The sequence below is a fragment of the Aquarana catesbeiana genome, linkage group LG10 (genome assembly GCF_042186555.1).
Source record: "Aquarana catesbeiana isolate 2022-GZ linkage group LG10, ASM4218655v1, whole genome shotgun sequence".
Taxonomy (NCBI): domain Eukaryota; kingdom Metazoa; phylum Chordata; class Amphibia; order Anura; family Ranidae; genus Aquarana; species Aquarana catesbeiana.
In genome coordinates this window covers 32,247,690-32,264,366 of record NC_133333.1, presented here as the reverse complement: position 1 = coordinate 32,264,366, position 16,677 = coordinate 32,247,690, and the positions used below count along the sequence as shown (strand labels likewise).

The following is a 16,677-nucleotide window of genomic DNA, read 5'->3' as shown; positions in this document are numbered from 1 at the left end:
ATTAGGCGGTTCTTGGGCAGGTTAAACTCCTTTTGGAGGTCCGTCAGCCGAGCACTGGCATTATATGACCGGCGGAAATGCACACAGACTTTCCTGGCCTGCCTCAGGACATCCTGTAAGCCCGGGTACCTGCCCAAGAACCGCTGCACCACCAAGTTAAGGACGTGAGCCAAACAGGGCACATGGGTCATTTGTCCCTGTCGGAGGGCAGAGAGGAGGTTGGTGCCATTGTCGCAAACCACCATTCCTGCCTTAAGTTGGCGTGGCGTCAACCACCTCTGAACCTGCCCCTGCAGAGCTGACAGAACCTCTGCCCCAGTGTGGCTCCTGTCCCCCAAGCACACCAGCTCAAGCACCGCATGGCATCTTTTGGCCTGCGTACTTGCGTAGCCCCTTGAACGCCTACGGAGCACCGCTGGTTCCGAGGAAGAGGCCATGGAGGAAGAAGAAGAGGAGGGGGTGGAGGAGAGAGGTGTGTCACAATCAGCATTTTGGAGGCGTGGTGGCAGAACAACCTCCAACACTACTGCACCTTGTCCTGCATCCTTCCCAGCTGCCAGCAGAGTCACCCAATGCGCCGTGAAACTTAGGTAACGTCCCTGTCCATGCCTGCTGGACCATGAGTCAGCGGTAATATGCACCTTACCGCTGACCGCCCTGTCCAGCGAGGCATGGACATTGCCTTCCACATGCCGGTAGAGAGCCGGAATCGCCTTCCGTGAGAAAAAGTGGCGTTTGGGTACCTGCCACTGAGGAACCGCACATTCCACAAACTCACGGAAGGGGGCAGAGTCTACCAACTGAAAAGGCAGCAGTTGAAGTGCTAGCAATTTTGCCAAGCTAGCATTCAACCGCTGGGCATGTGGATGGCTGGGAGCAAACTTCTTTCGGCGGTGCAGCAGCTGGGGCAGGGAAATTTGCCTGGTACAATCTGACGTCGGTGTACCAAAAGCAGATTGCCCACAAGTACTTGGCTGTGACACACCTAATTCTACACCTTCATTCCTCTCACTGCAGGTCTCAGAGAGGACTGAAGGTCTAGTGGGGTTGGAAATCTCAGCTGATGAGGAGCAAGGAGAGATCCTCTTTGTTCTTTGGTGTGGGTCTTTTAGATACGCTTGCCAACGAACTGCATGGCAGGTCAACATATGTCTGGTCAAGCATGTGGTACCCAAGCGGGAGATATTTTGGCCACGCGAGATACGCTTGAGACATATGTTGCAAATAGCAGCGGTGCGATCTGATGCACTCGTCTCAAAAAAGGCCCACACCAAAGAACTTTTTGAATAACGCGCAGAGACTGCAGCGCCCTACACATGTGGAGCTTTGGGGTGTGATGCAGTCAATGTGTTGCCCTTAGGCTGGCCCCTGGAGGGCATCCTGCCTCGTTGGTGATGTGCTGCCGCCTCCTCCTCCTCCTCCTCCTCCTCCTCCTCCTCCTCCTCCTCTCTCCTATCAGGCACCCACGTTGAGTCAGTGACCTCATCATCCCCTCCCTCCTCATCACTGGAGCAAACCTGGCAGTATGCTGCAGCAGGGGGAGCATGACTGCCAGATTGCTGTCCTTCTTGGGCACCCCCTCTGTCCGCGCTCATGTTACTGCCTTCATCGAGCTCAGTATCGTCATCAGAGCCTTCCAAACGCTGGGCATCCTCCTGGAGCATGTACCCAACACTGTGGTCAAACAGTTCGAGGGAATCCTCATGAGGACATGGTGGAGCTAGGGAAGGAGTCACTGATGACATTGAGCTGAGGGAAGAGGCCGCTGCTTTGCCAGACAAAGCACCCTGGGCATGGGTGAGAGAGGATGAGGAGGATGAGGACGGCTTGGTCATCCACTCGACCAAGTCTTCCGCATGTTGCGGCTCAACATGGCCAGCTGCCGAAAAAAAGGCCAAGCGTGTCCCATGGCCACGTGCTGATGAGGATGCACCGTCTCCACGACCAGCACTAGACACAGAGCCTGCTTGCCCTCTCTTATTGGCTTGTGACTGTCTGCCTCTCCTTCTTGGCCTTCCAGACATACTAATGGCCTGTAGCTGCACTAAGCTGGGATAGAACACCTGTAATTTTCTTCAAGTAGCTTTATATACTGTAACCAGACAAGCCTGCCTGTCAGTAGGAAGATAACAGGAACGGATCTAGCTGAACACTGTGAGCAGGACGCACTGTACTAAATGTAAATAGTCTAGCTGCCTGACCGTGGTACTAATAGGATCAAATAGAACACCTGTAATTTTCTTCAGGTAGCTTTATATACTGTAACCAGACAAGCCTGCCTGTCAGTAGGAAGATAACAGGAACGGATCTAGCTGTACACTGTGAGCAGGACGCACTGTACTAAATGTAAATAGTCTAGCTGCCTGACCGTGGTACTAATAGGATCAAATAGAACACCTGTAATTTTCTTCAGGTAGCTTTATATACTGTAACCAGACAAGCCTGCCTGTCAGTAGGAAGATAACAGGAACGGATCTAGCTGAACACTGTGAGCAGGACGCACTGTACTAAATGTAAATAGTCTAGCTGCCTGACCGTGGTACTAATAGGATCAAATAGAACACCTGTAATTTTCTTCAGGTAGCTTTATATACTGTAACCAGACAAGCCTGCCGGTCAGTAGGAATTTAACAGGAACGGATCTAGCTGAACACTGTGAGCAGGACGCACTGCATTAAATGTAAATAGTCTAGATAGAAGATAACAGGAACGGATCTAGCTAAACTGAATACAGTGTATATATATATATGCAACACCTGGGATGCATATATATACACAATACACTGTAAGTGCAGCTAACTGACTGACTGTTCTGCCTAATCTATCTAACTCAAATCAAATGACACTGTCTCTCTCTCTCTCTATCTCTCAGCACACCGGAACACACACTACACAGGGCCGCCGTGCAGGCGGCCTTATATAGTGTGGGGTGTGTACTAAATGCCCTGAGCCGTAATTGGCCAAAGCCACCCTGGCTTTGGCCAATTACAGCTCTCTCTACTGACAGCGCTGTGATTGGCCAAGCATGCGGGTCATAGTGCATGCTTGGCCAATCATCAGCCAGCAATGCACTGCGATGCCGCAGTGAATTATGGGCCGTGACGCGCCACACGAATTTAGCGCGAACGGCCCATAACGTTCGCAATTCGGCGAACGATCGAACAGCCGATGTTCGAGTCGAACATGGGTTCGACTCGAACACGAAGCTCATCCCTAGTCACCATATGTTTTCTAATAGATGAATTCTTGTATCATCAGCTCCATCTAGTGGTCAATATGCGGTATAGTTTTCTGAAATAATTCAATAAGAATTTATACCACATTCTGGCCACTAGTTGGATCTGATGATATAGGGATTATTCTATTAAAAAAACATAAAGTGAAATTTTGTTCTGCTTGCAAATGTTTTTTAAATAGGCCTGTTAATTATGAATAGTTTATTATTTTCCATTTTCCCCCTCTAGCCAACATTTGTGACAAGTTACAACCAAACAAATATCACTGTCCAAGCTGCTTCATAGATGGCAGCACCGATGTCTGCATGAGCACAGGATTTGTGGACTGCCTTGGATTTGAAACGGAATGTTTGGATTTTAGTGGACGTTTTATTTTTTATGGTAAGTACCTATTCCTACTATCAATGTTTGCTAAAAGTCAAATTAAACCCTCAGTTTTATGCATCCTTAGCAGCTAATTCAACTTACTGAATATACAGCTTCTTTATCTTTTAATCCTGATATACACTATAATGTTAAAAGTATTGGGACACCTGCCTTTACACATACATGAACTTTAATGACATCCCAGTCTTAGTCCGTAGGGTTCAATATTGAGTTGACCCACCCTTTGCAGCTATAACAGCTTCAACTCTTCTGGGAAGACCGTCCACAAGGTTTAGGAGTGTGTCTATGGGAATGTTTGACCATTCTTCCAGAAGCGCATTTGTGAGGTCAGTCACTGATGTTAGACGAGAAGGCCTGGCTCGCAGTCTCCGCTCTAATTCATCCCAAAGGTGTTCTATCAGGTTGGGGTCAGGAGTCTGTATAGGCCAGTCAAGTTCCTCCCCCCCAAACTCGCTCATCCATGTCTTTATGGACCTTGCTTTGTACACTGGTGTGCAGTCATGTTGGAACAGGAAAGGGATGAGGGGCAGGGGCGAGTCCTTATGGGTTGTGGTGGTCCATTAGTTCTGGATGATACCCCTTGTTGCTCACTGAGTAGGGCAGCCTGTTGAAGAGTAGAAGGACTCTGTGTGTAAAGAAGGAGAGAGGAGCAGGGCCGATCTGAGTGTAGCAGTAAAACAATCAGCTTTTAATGACAGGTAATGCACTTACTAGAAGGCAGGTAAGTGTAGGCACAGCAGTGGTTGACAGTCAAGTGGGGAGCAGAGGTCGGTGATATCAACTGGGAAGCGCGGTGTCATCATGCCCAATGGTGCCAGTGGTTTCCAGGGTCTCGGGCTGGATGGTGGAGGTGCAGGAGGAAGCTGTCACTGGTCTTCTGATGTTTCACAGGCCTGATGAAGGAGCATGCATGCTCCGAACGCGTGCATCGACACAGCCTGTTAAACACCAGAAGACCAGTGACAGCTTCCTCCTACGCCTCCACCATACAGCCCGAGACCCCGGAAACCACTGGCGCCATTGGGCGTGATGACATTGTGCTTTCCATCTTATATCACGGACCTCTGCTCCCCACTTGGCTGTCAACCATTGCTGTGACTACACTTACCTGCCTTCTAGTAAATGCATTACCTGTCATTAAAAGCTCATTGTTTTATGGCCTCAAATAGACTCTGCTTGACCCAAGATGACTGCCAGTCATATGGGGCTGCAACATCCAATCAGATAGCTTTCCTAGTGACCCAGGAAACCATAGAAGAACCAAGTTCCCCCTGACTTCCCCTCCAACTGCAATGTTGCAGCAGTCGAGCGCCACCTATAGTGGAAAAAATAGATTGAACCTGCCTACGCACATGCTTGCCTCCTCCCTCTTTCCTTGCCTGCCAGGCTTCATGTTCAGGTAAGGGTCTAGTATGGAATTTAGGGGCACTCCAGGAAAAAATAAATTGTGATGTCCCCTTTACAATTCATACCAAACCTAAAGGGCCTGGAATGAACTGTAGGAGGGACCCAATTTTAATTTTATTTTTTGTGGGGTCCACAAGTAACTTCTAGATAAGGGTCTGGTATAGATGAATGAAGCAGCTGAAGCTGTCATAAGCTGCATTTTTTTCTTTATAAATGCCAGGTTTTTGTTAGTAGGTTGTATGCATTTTACAGATGTGCAACTTCACAGGCAGGTTAAGGGCATCCCTTTGCATGTTTTTGAAAGGAATCTTTAATGTTGCCCTTTACTTGCCGACCGCCTAACTGTAAATGTACGTCATTACTTTGATGTTAAATACCGGGGTAATAGCAGCAGCAAGCTGCCATAATCCAGGTATCTTTTTTTCAGTCAGGCGGTCGGCTTTCATATAAAAGTGGTCTCAGCAACGGATCCACCACAGGATCACTTTTATAGGCAGTGGGAGAGGTGCCCCCCCCCACCTTCCCGCAGCTTCCTGTTGTCTCAGAGCTTACTGGAGTAGTCGGTAAGCCCAAAACCAATCTGATCCTACTGATGCCTGGGCAGGAAACAAGATGGCCCCTACTTGGCTCTATATCCTTGGAGACCAGAGCGATGCCTGACCTCACTTCCACCTCTCGGCCTTAAAGGGTTTTTTTACCCCCATCTTAACCACTTCCATACTGGGCCTATTCTGGTAAAAATCATAATTTTTTGCTAGAAAATTACTCAGAACCCCCAAACATTCTATATATTTTTTAGCAGACACCCTAGGGAATAAAATGGCGGTCATTGTAACTTTTTATCTGGCACGGTATTTGCGCAACAATTTTTCAAACGTGCTTTTTTTCTGAAAACAGTTTCATGATTTAAAAAATAACAAAACAGTAAAGTTAGCCCAATTTTTTTATATAATGTGAAAGATGATGTTACGCCGAGTAAATAGATACCCAACATGTCACACTTTAAAATTGCGCACACTCATGGAATGACGCCAAACTTCAGTACTTAAAAATCTCCATAGGCGACGCTTTAAAATTTTTTACAGGTTACATTTTTAGAGTTACAGAGGAGGTCCAGTGCTAGAATTGTTGCTCGTGCTTTAACGCACGTGGTGATATCTCACATACGTGGTTTTAACGGCGTTTACGTATGTGGGCGGGACTAACGTGTGCGTTTGCTTCCAGGGACAAGGGCATTTTAAATTTTTTTATTTTTTTTTTATTTTACTTTATTTTTTTTATTTTTGGTCCTCTTTATGGAGAGATGCGGGGTCCATAAGACCCAACATCTCTCCTCCAGGCTGGAAAGTATGAGATCGGGAAAAAAAATCCACAATCTCATGCTTACCAGCCACAATTGCGGCTTTGTTTACATCCGCGGCCGAACGTGACGTCATAACGTCGCGCCTGGGCATCCAACAGTCATAGAGATGACTGGTGACTGTTTGGTCACTGGAAATCTCTATGGTCGTCACCGGCCGATTCTTTCTTCGGGTCCCCAATGGCACAGGAGAGCCCGGAGAAGCACCGGATGGTGACTGGAGGGGGGATGTCCCCTCCCGTCGCCTGTGAGAATGATCAAGTGGCAGAACTGCCACTATGATTGTTCTTATGGTGCACAGAATCGCCGGCTGAAAACGAGGATATCTGAATGATGCCTGTAGCTGCACCCATCATTCAGATATTCCCACTGAAAGTCAAGGACGTCATATGATGTCCTTGGGCGGGAAGTGGTTAAAGTCAAAATTACTTTTTTTTTTTGGTAAATGAGAGATCTGGGATGGATGTTTAAATTCTTGTAATAGGAATAAAAGTGATCAAAAAAAAAAATTAAGGGACAGTGTAAAAATAAAAAATAAAGCTAAATAAATAGTAAAAAAAATGTAAAGCACTCCACCGCTCCGAGCTCTCGCGCAGAAGCGAACGCATACGTAAGTCGTGCCAGCATATGTAAACAGTGTTTAAACCACACATGTGAGGTATCGCCAGGATTGGTAGAGCGAGAGCAATAATAATTCTAGCCCTGGACCTCCTCTGTAACTCTAAACAGGTAACCAGAAAAAAAAAAAAAAATTAAAACGTTGCCTATGGACATTTTTAAGTACCGTAGTTTGTCGCCAATCCACAAGCGTGCGCAATTTTAAAGCGTGACATGTTAGGTATCTGTTTACTCAGCGTAACATCATCTTTCACATTTTACAAAAAAATTAGGCTAACTTTAGTGTTATTTTTTAAATTCATTAAAATTGATTTTTTCCCAAAAAAATGTGTTTAAAAGACTGCTGTGCAAATTCAGTGTGAATATTGCAACGACCACCATTTTATGTTCTAGGGTCTCTGCTAAATAAATAAATAAATAAATAAATAAATAAATATATCTATATGTAGATCTATAGATATATATCTCTATATATATATATATCTATAGATAGATATATCTCTATATCTATCTATCTATCTATCTATCTATCTATCTATCTATCTATCTATCTATCTATCTATCTATCTATCTATCTATCTATCTATCTATCTATCTATCTATCTATCTATCTATCTATCTATCTATCTATCTATCGAGAGAGAGAGAGAGATAGATATATCTATATGTATATAGATATATATCTATATATAATGTTTAGGGTTTCTAAGTCATTTTCTAGCAAAAAAAAAATATACAGATTCTTACTTCTTACTAATTCTCAATTGCTGCTCACTATCAAACTAATTTTTTTTTTTTCACTTTTTTTTTTCTTTTGCTTTGCTACATATTTCCCGGGATATTGATCACCCCCCCCCCCCCCCCCCAAAAAAAAAAAAATCTTTTCTATGCTATTTGTCCCATTTTATTTGTTCCAAAAATCTTACTCCATAAATCTTCTACACCTTTTTCTAGTTTTCTTGCTGAATTTAATCACATACAGTAATCTCAATGGTTGACAAAAGAGACCAAAAAAAAAAGGAATATATTATCACTAATTGTAAATAATAAAAAAGCTTTATTTCAATATCTGAAATTTGACTTGCAGATGGAATAGCAAGGGATATGGCAGTTAAAGGATGCATTACCAAGGGTGGTTGTGCCTATGGGTTTACAGCAATACCTGGAGGCAAGGAAGTGGATAGGAAACGTTTGGTTTGTACACCTGCAATACCAAAAGTATAGCATGTGGTACATCACCATACAAGAAATGCACATCAGACCCTGCATCATGAAGGAATAGCAAACCTGTATAAGAGATGAAATGTAGAAAAAATACGCTTTGCATAAGAACGCTGTCAATTAAATCCATCACTGAAAAGGAAATGGTCAATGTGCTTAATAAATATTAACAAAATCTTGGACTCTTTGTGTCATTTTTTTTTCACATGTTTTTGCTCAGTATTGTACACTATATTACCAAAAGTATTGGGACGCCTGCCTTTACACGCACATGAACTTTAATGGTATCCCAGTCTTAGTCCGTAGGGTTCAATATTGAGTTGGCCCACCCTTTGCAGCTATAACAGCTTCAACTCTTCTGGGAAGGATGTCCACAAGGTTTAGCATAGCTCCCAACTGTCCCTGATTTCGAGGGACTGTCCCTGATTTGGAGCAATGTCCCTCTGTCCCTCATTCCTCCTCATTTGTCCCTCATTTTGGTATGATCTATATAAATGTATATAAAATTCACTTTTTATCTATCAAAAAGTGTTTTCCAGCACTAAACCTTTCATCTGTTTCCTAAATTGCTGCATTTGTAAATTCCAAAAGCCAATATAAAGGAATAGTAGTGGTAATTGGGTGGCACAGTGGTGTAGTGGGTAGCACTCTTGACTAGCAGTAAAAAGGGTCGCTGGTTTGAATGCCAACCAAGACATTACCTGCCTGGAGTTTGCATGTTCTCCCTGTGCCTGCGCGGGTTTCCTCCCACACTCCAAAGACATGCTGGCAGGTTAATTGGCTTCTGTTCAAAATTGACCCCAGTATATGAATGTGAGTTGGAGACCTTGGATTGTGGGCTCCTTGAGGGTAGGGACCGATGTCAGTGTGCGATGTATGTATGGAGCGCTATATGGGTACCTTAAATAAATAATAATACAATAAATGAGCATCTTAATGAGATACAATGTTCATGGATAGGGACAATTGTAGACATGCACCCACACTCACACTAGATGGACTGGTGTCTTTATTCAAGCTTGCTAACTATGTAAAAAAGCACTTGGGTTTAACCAATCTTGTTTTATTTGTAAAATTCTCCTTTAAGGGGGTGTGGCCAGGGGTGTGTCCTATGCCTGTATACTTTGGCTGACAGGTGTCCCTCATTCCTATCTCAAAAACTTGGGAGGTATGGTTTAGGAGTGTGTCTATGGGAATGTTTGACCATTCTTCCAGAAGCTCATTTGTGAGGTCAGACGCTAATGATGGACAAGAAGGCCTGGCTCACAGTCTGCACTCTAATTCATCCCAAAGGAGCCGGCCACAATAGTGGCTTATGTATGACAGTCACCGGGGTTATGGAGGACTGGCAATCATGCAGTAGAGTGGTGTGCATCTGAAGGAGGCTGTGCGGGTTGGAAATAGTTTGAGGTTATGGCAACATTTGGTCCGCAGGCCATGGGTTAAGCATGCCTGCTATAAGAATGATATGGAGATAAAGGGCTTGATTTAATAAAGGCAAATAGATTGTGCACTTTGCAAAGTGCAGTTGCTCCAGAGCTTAGTAAATGGGGTAAAGCTTCCCTATGCAAAGAATACCCGATCACATGCAAGGAAAAAAAACCTGCATTTTTTGTTTGCACGTGATTGGATAATGGAAGCCAACAGAGCTTCTGCTCATTTACTAAGCTCTGGAGCAACTCTTTGCAAAGTGCACATTCTCTTTTCCTTTAGTAAATCAACCCCACAGTATCCAAGAGTGATGAAAAACCATAGCATTGATTCTTGATACATCGTGGCTTTGATTGTTCCCCAGGATAGTCGCAGTTAATTCAAAAATGTATCAGTGGAAATACTGGGGATGGAGTGAATCCATTTTCTGAGGCCAACTACTGGCTGAGACTAAACCACAGGTGTCCTATTAAAGTTGCAAACATTTGAACTGGCTCGCTGTTCAGGATTAGGATGCTGTAAAAGGCTATTTAGAGTACGGGTCTCAAACTGGCGGCCCTCCAGCTGTTGCGAAACTACAAGTGCCATCATGCCTCTGCCTTTGGGTTGCCACTTTTTCATCAAGCCAAACCCGAACACTTTAGTGATGCGCACAGGAATTTATTTTTTGCAGTTTACACTATAGGATTGTAAAAGACCTGGGACACCTTTGGGTGCCCCAATAAGAGTAGTATTGCTGCGCATGTAGCGTCCTGTGATGAACAATGGGTGTGGCCAGATTGTGTCACTAATGGAAGAAGCTTAAGGAGCGTAGTTAAATCAAACAAGGTCGGTCTGTCCCCCAGTACAGTCGTCTCCCCCAGGTCAGTCTGTACCCCAGTACATTCCCCCAGGTCAGTCTGTTCTCCAGTATAATCCCTCCTTGATCAGTCTGCCCCCAGTACATTCCCCCAGGTCCGTCTGTACCCCAGTACATTCCCCCAGGTCAGTCTGTCCTCCAGTATAATCCCTCTTTGATCAGTCTGTCCCCCAGTACATCCCCCAAGGTCCGTCTGTCCCCCAGTATAACCCCCCAGGTCAGTCTGTCCTCCAGTATAATCCCTCCTTGATCAGTCTGCCCCCCCGTACATCCCCCCTGGTCCATCTGTACCCCAGTACATTCCCCCAGGTCAGTCTGTCCTCCAGTATAATCCCTCCTTGATCAGTCTGCCCCCCCATACATCCCCCCCGGTCCATCTGTACCCCAGTACATTCCCCCAGGTCAGTCTGTCCTCCAGTATAATCCCTCCTTTATCAGTCTGTCCCCCAGTACATCCCCCCAGGTCTGTCTGTACCCCATTACATTCCCCCAGGTCAGTCTATCCCCCAGTACATTCCCCCAGGTCAGTCTGTCCCCCCAGTATAATCCCTCCTTTGTCAGTCTGTCCCCCAGTACATCTTCCCCAGTCCATCTGTCCCCCAGTATAACCCCCCAGGTCAGTCTGTCCCCCAGTATAACCCCCCAGGTCTGTCTGTCCCTCAGTATAACCCCCAGGTCAGTCTGTCCCCCAGTATAATCCCCCCAGGCCAGGCTGTACCCCAGTATAATCCCCCCAGGCCAGTCTGTACCCCAGTATAATCCCTCAGGCCAGTAAAAAAACGGGAAGCCGATAGGAGGGGAGAGGGAGATAGGAGGACTGGTGCTGCAGGGCTGCCACTGATGTGTTCGGGTTTCAGGTGGACTGAAACTCGAACACAAGGTCTTAAACCCGGACTGTCCGGGTGAATCCCTGACAGGTGGCAACCCCACTCTGCCTGTGGGAGTCATGCTTGTAACTGTCAGCCTTGCAATGCCTCATGGGACTTGTACTTTCGCAACAGCTGGAGGGCCACCAGTTTGAGACCCCTGATTTAGAGGATTCAACCAATTCATCTGAGCTAAATTTTTTATTATAGAGGTGATGTAGGATCTAACTTGCTTAACGACTTCAGCCCCAGAAGATTTTACCCCCTTCCTGACCAGAGCACTTTTTACAATTTGCCACTGCACCACTTTAACTGACAATTGCGCGGTTGTGCACTGCTGTACCCAAACGAAATTTGCGTCCTTTTTTTCCCACAAATAGAGCTTTCTTTTGGTGGTACAATGGGGCAAAAAAGTATTTAGTCAGTCACCAATTGTAAATGAAGGGTTAGTGTGTGGGTGTGGCGCTGTCCTAATTCATAGAAATGCTTTGTAAGTCGTGTGTAGTCAAATCTCATATGTAAAGTCGCATATAAAATATAAACCAGAATCGCATATAACAAATTCAGCGAAAAAAATATAAACCAAAAATAAAACAGCAAAGTGCCCCCCTTTTGTGGTGTGTGGGTGTAGCACTGTCCTAGTTTATAGGAACACTTGTGTAACCAAATCCCATATGTAAAGTTGCATAAGAAAAATGTGAACAAAATCGCATATAACAAATAAACCAAAATAAACAGCAAAAGTGACCCCCTTTTGGTAGGGTGGGGGGGGGGGGAATAACAACTTTAACTAAAATATTCCATCCACATACAGTGATTAATGTAAAAGTCTTTAGCACACATAAAATTGCTGGATAATTGCATAGGTTAAATCATGACTGGTGCTCAGTGCTGCTTAAGTGAAAATCTTGACATCTTTGTGAATCAAGGCAGGTATTTATATTAATATTAATCTTGGTGACCAGGTGCTCATGTCTTGTGATCATGCGGCCACTCACCAGCTTCTTTAACCCCTGCGGGGGTAGTGCGCAGTCACAGTATATGCCACAGTGCGGCAATCCACAGGCTGTTTCTGGGTCACAGTGACGTTTTGGGCATAAGAAAAGAAAGAGGAGATTCCATAGCGTAAAACCATAAACACTCTTTATTGAACGCAGATGACAGAATGGTACTCACATTTGAGCAGTTTATAATAGGCAACCAAAGGTCATCAAAACAGAAGAGCGTCAGATTCAAATTGGTGATCCTCTGGGAGATGATGCAAAAGCGTCAAAGTAGGCCACACCCTACGCGTTTCGTCATAGGGACGTCAACTGGAGCGTGCCAGCGACAGCCCCAAAACATCACTGCTCTAGAGATCTGCATGGAGGAATGGGCCAACATACCAGCAACAGTGTGTGACAACCTTGTGAAGACTTAAAGAAAACGTTTGACCTCTGTCATTGCCAACAAAGGATATATAACAAAGTATTGAGATGAACTTTTGATATTGACCAAATACTTATTTTCCACCATAATTTGCAAATAAATTCTTTCAAAATCAGACAATGTGATTGTCTGGATTTGTTTCCACATTTTGTCTCTCATAGTTGAGGTATACCTATGATGACAATTACAGGCCTCTCTCATCTTTTTAAGTAGGAGAACTTGCACAATTGGTGGCTGACTAAATACTTTTTTGCCCTACTGTATTTGATCACCTCTGCGTTTTTTATTTTTTGCGCTATAAACAAAAAAAGAGAGACGATTGTGGAAAGAAAAAACAATATTTTTTACTTTTTGCTATTATTAATATCCCCAAAAATGTTTTTAAAAAACAAATTTCTGCATCATTTTAGGCCAATATATTTTCTTCTGAATATTTTTGGCAAAAAAAATCACAATACGCGTATATTGATTGGTTTGCGCAAAAGTTATAGTGTCTACAAACTATGGTAAAGATTTATGTCATTTTTTTTTTTTTTTTTTCCACCAAAAAGATTTTATTGAGAAATAATCACAATTACATGTATAAACAGTTGAACAGATTTTGACAGATGCTCCATGACATTTTATACAATAGTGTTACAATAAGTGTTAATGCCATTAAAGTCATGGGAAATACAAGCATATGGTAGGATAATAAGAATGTATAAAAGAAGAACCAGCTGAATATGTTACTACGAGACATTTTCTGTATACAAGTACTATAGGAATCAGGAGTACTTTGTGTGGTCCGTTTTCACCAGGATCAGTCACGAAGTAAGTAGGAGCATGAGACTTGTGTGGATTTAAAACGGGAAAGTCTGTCTCTATTAGGTTTTAGACTGTGTTGTGTTGTCACAGGCTGATATTGCGAAGAGGTTATGTATAGGTATGGATAAGATGGGTATATACCTTGGGTGAAATGGGAGTAATAGAAAGATTTAGAAGGGGAAACTGTAGGGATAGGGAAAAACAGTGGGGGGAAAGGGAAAAAGAGGAAGAACAAAGAAGAAGGACATACGTAGAGTATTAGGGTAAAGAAGGGGGGATAGGGGGCCGCCCCTTCTCCCCAGCTAATCCACTCTGCTATAAGGAGCTTCCGAAGCCTTTCTCGTCTCTCAAGAGAGAGAAAATATTATATTGGGAAGTACGACTTATAGCAATTAGTGCTTTTGAAATGTGTCCAGCAAGCCCATAGATTGGTGAATTTTTGTATGCGGTCTTGTGAGATATAGATCAATTCCTCCATCTCCTCTATCTTAGCAATCTTTGTCAACCATTCTCTGATTGTCGGGGGGCTGGTTGATCACCATTTTACAGGAATGCATAATCTGGCTGCATTTACCATATGCATGGCCAGCGATCTGTGGTAGGATCTTTTAGGTAAGGTTGTATGATGGAGGAGATATTGTGCTGGTTCGAAATCCAGGGTGTATGTAGTGACTCGTTGTATTATGTTGTGAACCTCCCTCCAGAAAACCTGAAGGATCGGGCATTCCCACCATATGTGGATCATAGAGCCCACTTCTTTATTACACCTCCAGCACGTATTTGGGATTGAGGGCGAGAATTTATGTATGCGAGACGGTGTTCTGTACCATTTGGTAAGTATTTTGTATCCATTCTCTTGGATAGCAACATTTAGTGAACTTTTGTGGGTATGAACATGAATGGTTTCCCAATCTTCCTCAGTGAGGTCTATGTGTAGGTCTTTATTCCAGGATGAGTGAAGGGTTTCGGTTTGTGAGTGGTGTGGCGTTTCTTGGAGGAGAGAATAGATGGTGGATATTAGGTGTCTTTGAGACGTGTTCTGGGTACATAGGGTTTCAAATGGAGTTAGTTTTCTCGACCATGTATTATTGGAGATTGCAGAGGAGAGAAAGTGTGTCAGCTGTCTATATGTCCAAAAAGGAAAGTTTTTTGTGAGGGATATGGATTTGAGATTATCATATGATCGTAGCCGGTCTGCATGGAAGAAGTGGTGAGCTTGGACTTCTCCATGTGGCCATTCTTGTTTTAAGAATGTGTCTGATAACCCCGGGGGGAAGTCTGGATTTCTGGAGGTCAAAGGCCCTGGTCGTGAAGATAGTTGAGAGGCTGTCATAGCAGAAGTAAAGGCGAGTAGTGACGGGTAAATGAGTGGATGTTTCTTGATTGGTTGTGTCCAATGTTTGGGTGAGAGCCAAGGGAGGTTGTGTAGATGGCCAGGTATAAAGGAGTTTTCTAGAGTCACCCAGGGTTTCCCTGTTCTGTTGGTACACCAGTCCACCACCCTAGTTAAATGGCAGGCCATGTAATACTTGTGGAGATCTGGAAGTGCAATCCCACCCTTGACCTTGCTGCAGGTCAGACGTGAGTATTTGATTCTTGGAGGACTGCTCTTCCAAATAAAGGTCGTACAAGCCTTTTTATATGAACAAAAGAATGCAGGGGGTAAATGTATTGGAATGGTCTGCATTAAGTACAGGAGGCGAGGGAGGACAATCATTTTGATCAGGGCCGAGCGTCCGAACCATGATACGTTAAGGGTGGCCCACTCCTTTAGGTCCGTCTGAATATTCGAGAGGGCATGAAGGAAATTCTGGTCATATAGGTCTGTAAGTCGCTTAGTGATTTGGATGCCTAAGTAAGTAATGGCGGCGCCTTTCCACTGAAAGGGAAAGGAGTCTTGGCAGTGAGTGACCACCTGCGGGGGGAGGGATATGTTCAGAGCGTGTGATTTAGGATAGTTTATCCTAAAATTTGATAAGACCCCAAAGTGGTTGATGTCTTTCAGCAAGCTAGGCAGAGTAATGTGAGGTGATTGGAGTGTTAGCAGGATATCGTCTGCGAAAGCTGCTACCTTAAATTCCCTCCGATTTATAGTTATTCCTTGAATATCCGTATTCGCTCGCAATCTATTTAAAAGGGGTTCTAAAGTTAAGATAAAAATGAGGGATAGAGGGCATCCCTGGCGGGTACCATTGGTTATTGGGAAGGCGTTTGACAGGAGGCCGTTTGCTTTTACTCTTGCCGAAGGATTGTCATATAGAGCGTTGATGTGGGTACACATGTGTGGTAGTAAACCAATGCCCTTCAGCACTTCCTGCATATAGTCCCAGGCCACCCTGTCAAACGCCTTCTCGGCATCGAGTGACAGCAGGAATCCCTTCGCTTCCGAGGAAGTAAGCCAATGGTGTATGTTTAAGGTGCGAATGGTATTCTCTCTGGCTTCCCTCCCCGGGACAAAGCCCACTTGGTCTGCTGAGACCAGGCCAGGAATTAGGGGCAGTAATCTATTTGCTAGCACTTTTGCATATAGTTTGATATCTACGTTGAGTAATGAGATGGGTCTGTAATTGGACGCCAGGGATGGATCTTTATCTGCTTTCGGTATGACTGCTATATGGGCTTCAAGCAGGTTGCCTGATGGGGTAGAAGGGTCCGACAGGGAGTTGAAGGCGTTGAGCATTTGCGGTGAAAGAGTTTCTAGGAAGCTTTTGTAGTAAATTAGTGGTAGGCCATCTGGGCCTGGGCTCTTGCCTACTTTCATTTGTTTTATTGCCAAACACAACTCCTCTGTGGTCATAGGGCATTCTAGGGCAGCAGCCTGTTGTGGAGTTATCGGTTTAGGGCAATATTGGGCTAGGAAGTCATGTATTTGAGATTGGCGAAGTGAGATGTTGGGTGAGCCTGTGTTATGGGATGGCAGGTTATATAGTTTAGAGTAAAAGCTTTCGAAATGGGCTGCAATGTCCTCATTTTTAGAGAGCACCGCACCCCCATCGGTACGAAGGTGATGAATTATGGAAGAGGTCTTGGCAGCTTGTATAGTGCGTGCAAGCAGTC

General features: G+C 44.4%; 1 protein-coding gene across 2 annotated transcripts in view; it reads left to right on the top strand.

Moving 5' to 3' along the window:
- LOC141110546 (phospholipase A2 inhibitor gamma subunit B-like) overlaps positions 1–16,677 on the top strand; it is a 140,138-nt gene that overhangs the window by 21,866 nt on the left and 101,595 nt on the right. The window contains exons 4-5 of one of the 2 annotated variants that reach the window (XM_073601943.1): positions 3,465–3,617; positions 8,096–8,404. In XM_073601943.1, the coding sequence (XP_073458044.1) occupies positions 3,465–3,617; positions 8,096–8,232 (290 nt within the window). In that variant the 3' untranslated portion in view covers positions 8,233–8,404. Of the gene's footprint in view, positions 1–3,464; positions 3,618–8,095; positions 8,405–16,677 lie in introns of those variants that run through there. The other variant, XM_073601944.1, reaches the window with a different exon arrangement.